At 34.4% G+C, this 11,085-nt stretch overlaps 1 protein-coding gene across 1 annotated transcript; it reads left to right on the top strand.

Annotated features, from left to right (window-relative positions):
* Positions 1–6,605: 6,605 nt before the first annotated feature.
* Positions 6,606–7,678, top strand: LOC133829448 (uncharacterized). The gene is made up of 3 exons (XM_062259179.1): positions 6,606–6,653; positions 6,737–7,220; positions 7,306–7,678. Exons 2-3 carry the CDS (start codon positions 6,792–6,794, stop codon positions 7,663–7,665), a joined length of 789 nt encoding a protein of 262 aa, XP_062115163.1. The 5' UTR covers positions 6,606–6,653; positions 6,737–6,791; the 3' UTR covers positions 7,666–7,678.
* Positions 7,679–11,085: the final 3,407 nt, after the last annotated feature.

The following is an 11,085-nucleotide window of genomic DNA, read 5'->3' as shown; positions in this document are numbered from 1 at the left end:
GAATAATAGAAATTGGAGGAGGTTAATTATGATAAGCGAGATAGGTGGGAAATGACGGTTTTACCCTTGGTAGCCTTAAGAAGGCTTTAAATGACCTAGGGGCATTTTGGTCTTTTGACCTAAAGGATATATATATATATCAGTTAGAATGTTGTAGAAAGCTAACCAAAATAGAGCATTGTTTTTCTTCTCCTGATCATCTTCTTCTCTTCTTTTCTCTTTGAATTTTTTGAGCTCCATTTGAGGAATCAAGCTAGGGAGTTGAGCCTTGATGGTCTAGCACTACTAGAAATATAGGTTTTTACTTCGGTTTTTATAGTGAGCATACAAAAAAAGCGAAGTAAAAACGTTTTCAAACTCTTTTACTTCGCATTTCAAATTGGCGCTCTGAAAAAAATTACTTACTACTTCGCTTTTTTAAAAAAACGAAGTGAAAAATTCATAGTGGAGAGGGCCGTGTTTGTTTGCACAAGCCCTTATATTATGTTTAGAGGTAATAAAAATGCAAAAAACTGGCCAAACCAAACGCGGCCCTTGTGCACTTTTAACTTCGGTTTTTTGGTAAAAACCGAAGTAGAAAGTGGACTTTCCACTTCGGTTTTTACCAAAAAACCGAAGTTAAAAGTCTCCAACGGGTATAACTTAAGGACCTTTAACTTCGGTTTTTTGGTAAAAACCGAAGTGGAAAGTCCACTTTCTACTTCGGTTTTTACCAAAAACCGAAGTTAAAAGTCCTTTATATGCCCATTCCCTAGACCCGAACGGTCATCTTCTCAAAACCCCTTTCCCTTCTGTGCAAAAAGAAACCCCCAAAACCTCCATTAACCACCGTGAGCCAACACCCATTTTGATTCTCCAAGCTTTTTTTTTTGTTTTTTCTTTATTTCTTGCAATATTTCTACCCTATAAACCGAAATATAGTCCAAAAATCTTTTTTTTTTGTTTTTTAGAGAAAAAAAGGCATTTGGCCGTGGGTTTTTTCTCCATTTGAAAGTGGTGTTTATTGCCGGATTTTGGCCGGATTTTTGACATTGCAAGGGGATTTTGAGCTTCAAAACAGGTATAGATTACTAAAATGTGGTTTTGATGATAATTTTTTAATTTTCCATGTTTTTTTTAATTTTTTTTATTATTCCGAATTTAAAATTAATATAATTAATATTTTATTAATTTTTATAATTATTTGTTTATTTTGTTAGTTTAAATAATGTGATAAAAATTAGGTTTATTATAAATATATATATATGCATATTAGTTAGTTTTAGAAATTTTTACAATAGATAAATTTGTTTTTTAAATATTTGAAAAAAAATAACTTGAAGATGATCAAAGTGTTGTTCATTAGTTTCATTAACTAGTTTGATTTTTTTTTTTATTGATTTGATAATTAATTATGTAGTTTACTAATTATGTAATGTTTTAGTAGGGTCGTTGATTGAGTGGTGAACTTTGTTGTTCATTTCGGGTGCATTGAAGATTAATATTGAAGGTTAGTTATTTTTTGTATTTATATTACTATAAGATTTATGTATAAAGATAAGACTAATGTAATCATGCATATTAGATTTAGTGAAAGTTATGTTTGAAAATTAGTGAAGTAGGCTCTGGGAAATTTGCGTGCTGTGGTGATATAAGGATGAATTGATTTATGCTTGATTATTTTGTTTGTTTGTATTGTTGTTATAGGAAATTTTGAAATTGCGGTATGCTATAGAAACAGAGGATACTCTGCCGAATTTTTAAAAAAATTTATAAGACTAGAAACTAATAATGATAGATTCATCTATGCTTGATTATTGTGTTTGTTTTAAATGGTTTTATAGGTAATTTTTAAATTACGGTATGCTATAGAAACAGAGGATACTCTGCCGAATTTTTTAAAAAATTTATAAGACTAGAACCTAATAATGATGGATTCATATATGCTTGATTATTGTGTTTGTTTGTATTGATTTTATAGGTAATTATGAAATTACGGTATGCTATAGAAACAGAGGATACTCTGCCGAATTTTTTAAAAAATTTATAAGACTAGAACCTAATATAAGTTTTTTTTCTAACTTATTAGGAATTGAATATTGTTATTAGTATGGATAAATCATGGATGCTTGAGAGGAGAGAAACATCACAATTTCAAGATGGATTCAACAAATTTTTAGAGTTTTGCCTAAAGAATTGTAGTGATCCACAAAAAATTCGTTGTCCTTGTATCGATTGTGGTAATGGAGTAAAGGGGAATATTACCATGATAAAGGATCATGTATTTTGTCGGGGATTTGATATGAGTTATAGTAAATGGTATTGGCATGGAGAATTATTAAATGATGACCCATATCCATTAGGTAGGCGAGGTGTAGATGATTTTGAGAGTAATGATTTTGATGATCATCCTATAGAATTGCTTGATGAAGCACAAGAAGAGTTTTTTCATAATCCAGAAAAATTTGATAGTATGGTTAGAGATGCAGACAGACAATTGTTCAGTGGTTGCAATAAACTAAGATTGCCCACAATGGTTAAATTTTATAACATAAAAGCAGAAAATGGAGTTAGTGATAAGTGTTTCAGTCAATTTTTAGCTGCTTTCAAGGAGATTTTGCCGCTAGAAAATTGTTTTCCGGAGTCTACATATGAAGTAAAGAAAACATTAAGTTTGATAGGGTTGAAGTATGAGAAGATTCATGCATGTCCGAATGATTGTATTTTATATCGTAAGGAGTATGCAGACATGGACGCTTGCCCAGAATGTGGTTTATCACGGTACAAACCTAACAAAAGTAAAGAGATTAGGAAACTTATTCCTCAGAAAGTGCTATGGTACTTACCTTTGATTTCGCGGCTGAAGCGATTATATCGAAGTGCAGAACACTCTAAGAACTTAATATGGCACGAGACTGGACGAGTGAAAGATGGTAAACTCCGGCATCCTGCAGATTCACAGGCCTGGAAGAAGGTAGATTATATCAATCCAGAATTCAAAAATGAACCAAGACATCTTCATCTTGGTTTAGCTGCTGATGGAGTAAACCCGCATAGATCTCTTAGTAGTAGGCATAGTTCATGGCCTGTCTTCCTGGTTATGTACAATCTTCCTCCTTGGTTGGTGATGAAAAGGAAGTTCATGATGCTTTCATTAATGATTTCGGGCCCAAAACAACCAGGACATGATATCGATGTTTACTTGGCACCATTAATTGATGATTTGAAAGAGTTGTATGAAAATGGTGTTGAGGCATATGATGGTTTTAAAAAAGAAGTGTTTAATTTGAAAGCGGTGTTGTTATGGACTGTTAATGATTTTCCAGCATATGGTAACCTATCAGGTTTAAGCACAAAAGGTTACCAAGCTTGTCCAATTTGTTGCACCAACACAAGGGCCCGTCGCTTGTCAAATGGACGCAAAATGTGTTATATGGGTCATAGACGATATTTGCATTTAAGTCATCCTGACAGAAATAAAAAAAAAAGCATTTGACGGTACTGTGGAACGAGACATTGCTCCTTTGCCATTGTCAGGTGAGCAAATTCTTAAGGAAGTAGAAAAAGTTGACTTTAGGTATGGGAAGAAGAATAAAAACAAAAAAGTCAATGGATGTTTTCAAAGAAAATCAATTTTCTTTCAACTTCCTTACTGGAAAGATTTACTCGTTAGACATTGCTTGGATGTCATGCACATAGAAAAAAATGTATGTGAAAGTATAATCGGTACATTACTTGATATCCCAGGTAAAACCAAAGATGGTTTGTCTAGTCGTTTAGATCTTGTTGAAATGGGTATAAGACACCGCTTGGCACCTGAAGAAAAGGGGGCTCGCACATATTTGCCTCCTGCTTGTTTTACATTGTCTAAAGAAGAGAAGCAAGCCGTATGTCAATCATTGGCAGGGATGAAAGTGCCTGATGGTTACTCATCGAATGTTCGAAACTTGGTGTCTATGGAAGATTTGAAGATAATTGGAATGAAATCACATGATTGTCATATATTAATGCAACAATTACTTCCAATTGCCATTCGGTCAGTTTTACCAAAAAAAGTTAGAGATAGTGTGACAAGTGTGTGCATCTTCTTTAATCAACTATGCGGAAAAGAATTGGAAATGAAGAAGTTGAATGCATTGCATGATGAAATAGTTGAAACCTTATGCAAGCTTGAAAAATATTTTCCACCATCATTTTTTGACATCATGATACATTTGATGGTCCATTTAGTAAGAGAAGCCAAGTTGTGTGGGCCAGTTTGGGCGAGATGGATGTATCCATTTGAAAGGAATATGAAGGTGTTGAAAGGATATGTACGTAATCACCATCGCCCTGAAGCTTGTATGGTTGAGTGTTATTTAGCTGAAGAAGCTGTGGAATTTTTTTCAGAGTACATGGTTGGAATCGACACAATCGGAATTAGCAAACCACGGAATAACTCGGATGGAGTTGATAGAGGATTACGAGGGAAAGGAACAGTAGTGACCATATCTCGTGCAGAATTAGATCAAGCTCATTTAGTTGTGTTGGAAAACAATCCCGAAGTTCAACCCTATATAACGTAAGTTATAGATTTAATAAACATTATACTCATTTTTATGTATAATTGAAATTTTAATATGTTGTATTTTGTATTGTAGTGAGCACATGGAGTTATTACAATCAATGATTCCCAACAAGGTTAAAAATAAACAGAAATGGATTATAGATGAGCACAATAAAACATTTAGTCGATGGTTGAAAAATATTATTCTAGCAAGGTTGGGAGAAGAAAACCATGGAGTGTCGACAGAGTTAAAACGCATATCATTTGGACCAAGTGTTCATGTAATAAAGCACAATGCTTACATTGTTGGAGGAAAACGATTTCACACAAAGTCACGAGATGATGCTCGAATGGTTCAAAATAGTGGAGTAAGTATTGTGGCAGAAGCAGTGCATTTCGCTAGTGCAAAAGACAATAATCCAGTTGCTGGTACTATGGCATATTATGGGGTTGTTGAAGAAATATGGGAACTTGATTATTCCTTATTTCAAATTCCTCTGCTCAAGTGTTCTTGGGTGGACAACAATGTTGGGGTTAGAATTGATGAACTTGGATTCACTTTGGTTGATTTAAGTAAGAAAGGTCACAAGAATGATCCTTTCATCATGGCTACCCAAGCAAAACAAGTGTTTTACATAACTGATCCTGCTGATGATAAATGGTCAGTTGTTTTACGAACCCCAGAAAGGCAGTTTATAGAAGATGAAAATGACGAAGAAAACGATGATTTGTTCCATGACAATTTTATTGTTGGACAACCAATACATGAGCAAGTTGAGAAAATCCATGATTTCCATGAAGTTGATGATGATGGGGAATATATTAGAAATGATATTAGAGACGGAATATGGGTAGATTGTGGATCAACCAAGAAAAGAAAATGTGTCCAGTGAGTAATGTATTCATTTTTATGTTAAATATGTATTTATTTATGTCATAATTGTAACGTTAATTCTTGTTTATGTGCAGATGACAATTTCTGAAGGGGAGAACACACCAAATAGGCGAGGCCCAACAAAGAAGAACAATATCAATAATCAAAAAGCTAAGGGAATAAAGAGAAATATTCAGTTTAATGATAAAGGTCAACCTATAGGGAAAGCATATAGTGAGATGCAATCGTACCTTGGAGTTAAAACTAGGAGAACGGTCTCTCTCAATTATAAGGATTGGAGACAAGTCCCACAAGAATTGAAGAATAGAATATGGGAGGATGTATATGTAAGAAAATATTTTATGAATATTTTAATTACTTTAATATATTGATCATTTTCATGAATTACTTTGCATTTCATTAATCATTTTCTTTCTATTTCAGGGTGCCTTTAACATTCCAGAAAATTGGAAACCAGAATTAATGAAAAGTGCGGGAAGAATGATGAGAGATTTTAAGACCAACATCACTAGTGACTACATCTACCCTTTGGTAGAAGACGGTCTGATAGATGAACTCCAAATCCTTCCTAAGAAATATCCAGAACTTGACCTAGAAGATTGGAGGACATTTGTTAGCCACCGTTTATCTCCTGAGTTTATGGTACTATTGTGTATATCTATTATGTATATGATTTATTAGTTTTGAAATACTAATAATTGCTTAAAAACTTATTGTTACCTATTTAATGTAGGCTTTGCGGGAAGCACAACGTGAAAGATCTCTCAAATATACTTCGAGGCATCGTACATCTCGTAGAGGGCTTGCCAATGTTAGAGAGGACCTGGTAAGTAATTCGCATCACTATTTTATAACTGTCAACTTGTTATGAAGAATATTGCACTCACCAACTTTAATTAATTGTTGTATGTTGTAGAAAACTGAACTAGGTGTGGCAGATGTAGAACGGTACCAAGTATGGATAAGAGCACGAGAAAAGAGGAAGGTTCTTGTTACAGATTTGGACAAACAAATTGAAGCAAGAATTGTAAGTGGTTTCAAGCAAGTATTTTAAAGTAATTTAGGAATGATAAAGTTCTTATAAGTCACTAATATAAGTGACCACTGGTTTGTTCCACAGAATGAGCTGAAAGAAAAAGTTAGTAGTGGAGAAATCATTGCAAAGGGTCGGAATGGCATATTAACGCAAGCTTTAGGGACACCTGAGCACCCAGGGCGTGTTAGAGCACTTGGGTATGATATTATTTTTTATTTGTTGCATTTAACTTAATTCTATAATATTTTAGTTTTAAAATAAATTTGGTTGATTATTGTAGGTCGTTTGCGAAGATTTCGTCCGTCTTTGGAAGAAAACCAAAAATAGCAACAGAAATGGCTGATGTTGTTAGTAAGAAAGATGCAGAAATTGCGAGGCTCAAAGCAGAACTTAAAGCTTTAGAGGAGGAAAAAGCTAAACAAGCAGGTGGGTTAGATGATATGGATGAACACGACAATGATGACGAGCAGAGCGACGAAGAATACCACACACCGCACATGCAGGATGACACACCGTACATGCAGGATGTGTTACTTTGTTCGGATAATATTCATAATGTGGTGGCAGAGGGTGTTATCATTGATGGGGTGGGTCCACTGACTATTCATGGTGTCCAACTGACAGACGAATATGCGAGGGTGCGAGTCACCAAAATGTTACAAGAGGATGCTGAAATCCCATGTTCTGTTGGGGAGATACAATATGTTCGAGATACTTATGACACATTTCTTCCTTGGCCAAAAGATTTAATTATGACTGACCAGGTATAAACGAATTCTTTAATTTGTTACCTATTAAAATATTTGTTGGTCCAGTATTTTAATATTATTTTAACTTGATGTTGTGTAGGGTCCTCTAAGAAAGAAACCTCCTATGTCAAAAAGTTCATCCAAGGATATGTCAAAACCTCCTATGACTAGCCCGCATCTGTCATCAGCTGGGTCTCACATCAATCCAGAAAACACTCTGACCGAAGGCCAACCATTTGCCGATCACATCATGAATCGCATCCATGTTAGCCTTCAGTTTATGGTGAGAGAATTTTGCAGAGTTAAGGGAATAAACTCAGTCGTCTCCATTCCAGTGGACCCAACATTCATGAATCGCGAGTCAATATTCCTAACTTCAGAGGATGTGGAACAAGTTGCTACCTTGCATATGATTGGAGGCTCAGCAATGATATTCGGATTAAGGTATCCCTTAAACTAATTCTTTGGAATGATAGGAATTTAGAATCAGTTATGAGTACTGCTCTGTGATCTGTTGAAAATTTTCATAGACATTGAATGTTTACAGGTTTGGGAAGTCCTATTTATAAGGGAAACTCTGCCGAAATTTTTCAAAATATTTAACACTAAAGAAAATTTTGCAGATGCATTTGGGAGTCTCTATTTCCAAATCAGCGTGTCTATTACAAGTTTTATGACATTGAACGTCTTAGCATTAATAATGTTAACGATGTAGAGCGATCAACCATTGACTTGGCGAATTGGTTGATGACCATGGATAGAGTTGGTCAACTTTACTTTATACCTTGGAACATACGGTAAGAAATAGTGTAAATTTTTTTTATTTGATTAGTCATATATTAAAAATTTAATTATTTTACTTAACATACGCTTCTTATTTTAGGGAACATTGGATGTTGGTGATTGCTATGCCAAAAGGAAAAATCGTGTTCTTAGATCCATTGAAATCACACAAACGTCTAGAAGAAATTGATTCAATGATAATGAGGTAAGTTTTAAATTTTTTAAAATATTTCTTAATATGCAACAAATATTACATGTTACTACATTTTAATAACTTTTGTTAATAATTTTCTTTTTAAATAGTGCATATTATAGAGCTTCTTCCAATGCATTACTCGGCAATCCCACAAAGATATTCAATGTTACATGTCCAAGACAACCACAAAGTCATGAATGTGGTTTTTATGTCTTGAAGTACATTAGAGATCTTGTACGGGCATCAAATGCAATGACTACCCTAAAAGAAAAAGTAAGTTCATTTTTTATAATTTATTTGCTATCGATAATCTATGAAATTAATTTATATTTATTAATTTTACAGTTTGGTGGGAAGACGCAATATTGTGAGATTGCAGACCTCTTGCCAATCCAACACGAATGGTTAGCCAAATTGATACCATACATTTATCAGTAAGCATATTTTTGTTTAGTTGTAAGTTTAGTATTTTGTAAATGTATTAATGTTAAGGCTATGTAAATGTATTAATGTTAAGGCTAGTTATCTTACTTAAGTACTTGTATTTTATATGTTTATGTACAACATTTTTAATTAATAAAAGTTATCATATATTTATTCAAAAAAAATTCTTAACCAATTTCAATTGTAAAAATATATATAATTGTAATATTATATAATTAAATTGTTGAAAAATAATTAGGCCAAAAAAATATATATTAATTAGATCAATTAAATAAAATCAGGCCAAAATATATATATATATATATATTTATATAAAAATAGAAACCATCCATTTAAAAATAATTAGAAACATATATTAAATAAAAAATGCGGGCACTTTCTACTTCGGTTTTTAGGTAAAACCGAAGTAAAATGTACACTTTTTACTTCGGTTTTACCTAAGAACCGAAGTAGAAAGTCCCCTTTTACTTCGGTTCTTAGGTAAAACCGAAGTAGAAAGTGTACATTTTACTTCGGTTTTACCTAAAAACCGAAGTAGAATCCCCACTTTCTACTTCGGTTTTACCTAAAAACCGAAGTAGAAAGTGCCCAGGATGCTAGCGTATATACACTTTCTACTTCGGTTATTAAGTAAAAACCGAAGTAGAAAGTGGGGATTCTACTTCGGTTTTTAGCTAGTTTTTACTTCGCTCCGAACTACTTCGGTTGCGAATTTTAGCGAAAACCGAAGTAAATCAAGCTTAAAAACCGAAGTAAAAGCCCTTTTTCCTTGTTGTGTAGGGTTATGTTCTACCATTGAAGAGGGTATAGTTATGAATTTTTTAATCATGGAAACTCTGGTTTTACTTTGTTTTCTTATTGAGTTTCAGTTGGAATTTTGAAGTTGAAAGTTGAGAATTGATGAGAGTTTTTAGCAAAGTTTGGTTGGGTTATGATGCCTAGGACTTGTATGTTGGGTAGTTGGATTCATTTGGGAGTTTGAATAAAGCTTGGAATCATGTTTTGAAGCTTGGAATTGGAAAACTCGAAGGAGGAAGAACCAGGGCTGATTTAGCCTGGTCCTAGCTCTACAGTGCCCATGGGAGGGCGCTACAACGCTGTCAGCTTTGGTTGTAGCGCTTGGGGGGCAGCGCTGTAGCGCTACCCTATTTTTTAGGGTCCTATTTTGGGCACTTTTGAGGGTTTTTGGCTTGGGGTTTCAATTCCTAAGGCTCGGGATCGAATCTACTAACCGTTTGAGTACGATTCGAGGTCCCGGGAGTGAGGTTTAGGTCAAGAACCTTTTAGTGTTGATTTCATTAATTGGATTCCATATTTGGTTATGACTAGGTGACCGCTAAGAGATTTAAGGATCGATCCTTCTCAAGGGTCGTTCATTTGTTATTTCTCGCTTGAACCAAAGGTAAGAAAACTGCACCCCATATGTGACATGCATGGTTTTTGATGTAGCATGTTGAGTGCTATATTTGTATATCTGGAATGCATATCAAGTGCTTGGCAATTTTCTATCTGTGAATGGAACTGGCTTATTAGTCAGAATCAACAATGGTGTCAGTATTACTGTGAAGCTGTGACTCATTAGTCAAGTTCGCCAGTAGTATTGAGCACTGGTCGTATGGTATTGGCTTATGAGTCAAGAACGGTATTAGCGTGTTTAACACAAGCTGAAAAGATTAGATCTAATCGACATAAGCATTATCATCAGAAGCATGAAATGCTTGACCGACCTTAAGTTCGATGAAAACTAAAAGCGCTTGTCTAGTCTAAAGGCTAGTTATTTAGAACCATAGCCAAAAAGGCTAAGGTGACCTACACGTCACATGGCTAGGAGGGTATGGGACCTCAAAGATAGACTTATCAGTTATCTACACAGAGATGGACTTATCAGTCATCTAACCGAGATAGACTTATTAGTCATCTAACCAAGGTAGACTTATTAGTCATCTAAGCGAGATAGACTTATCAATCATCTAACCGAGATAGACTTATCAGTCATCCATACAAAGATAGACTTATTAGTCATCTATACAGAGATAGATTTATTAGTCATCTACACAGAGATACACTTATCATTCATCTATTTAGAGAATGACTTATTAGTCAACTATTCAGAGAGACTTATTAGTCGTCTACCGCAGAGCGAGAGACTTATTAGTCATCTTCTCAGAGCGCAAGATTCCACAAACATTTATTTGTACCCGCTTGCATGCATGAGTAGGGTTATTACTGCTAGGCATGCCTATTATGACTTAGTAACATATTATTACTTGTAATGCCCCGAATTCTCCGATGTGTTTAACGGCGAGAATAGTAGGCCGGGAGGGCCATACTTGCTTAATTATGTTATTAATTGATAAAATGCATGTATATGTTGATTATATCATAATATGATGTGAAATGCATGCATGTGAGTCCATATTTTTAATTACACGGGTGTGATGGTAATTTGGCCCGTTG

Source organism: Humulus lupulus, chromosome 4, assembly GCF_963169125.1.
Source record: "Humulus lupulus chromosome 4, drHumLupu1.1, whole genome shotgun sequence".
NCBI lineage: Eukaryota > Viridiplantae > Streptophyta > Magnoliopsida > Rosales > Cannabaceae > Humulus > Humulus lupulus.
This window is presented reverse-complemented; position numbering and strand designations above follow the sequence as displayed.

Excerpts from the sequence above, each read along its gene's own strand:
- LOC133829448 (XM_062259179.1), top strand. The coding sequence starts at position 6,792 with ATGGCTGATGTTGTTAGTAAGAAAGATGCAGAAATTGCGAGGCTCAAA. Across the intron at positions 7,221-7,305 it reads ATTTAATTATGACTGACCAG|GGTCCTCTAAGAAAGAAACC; the intron begins GTATAAACGAAT and ends GATGTTGTGTAG.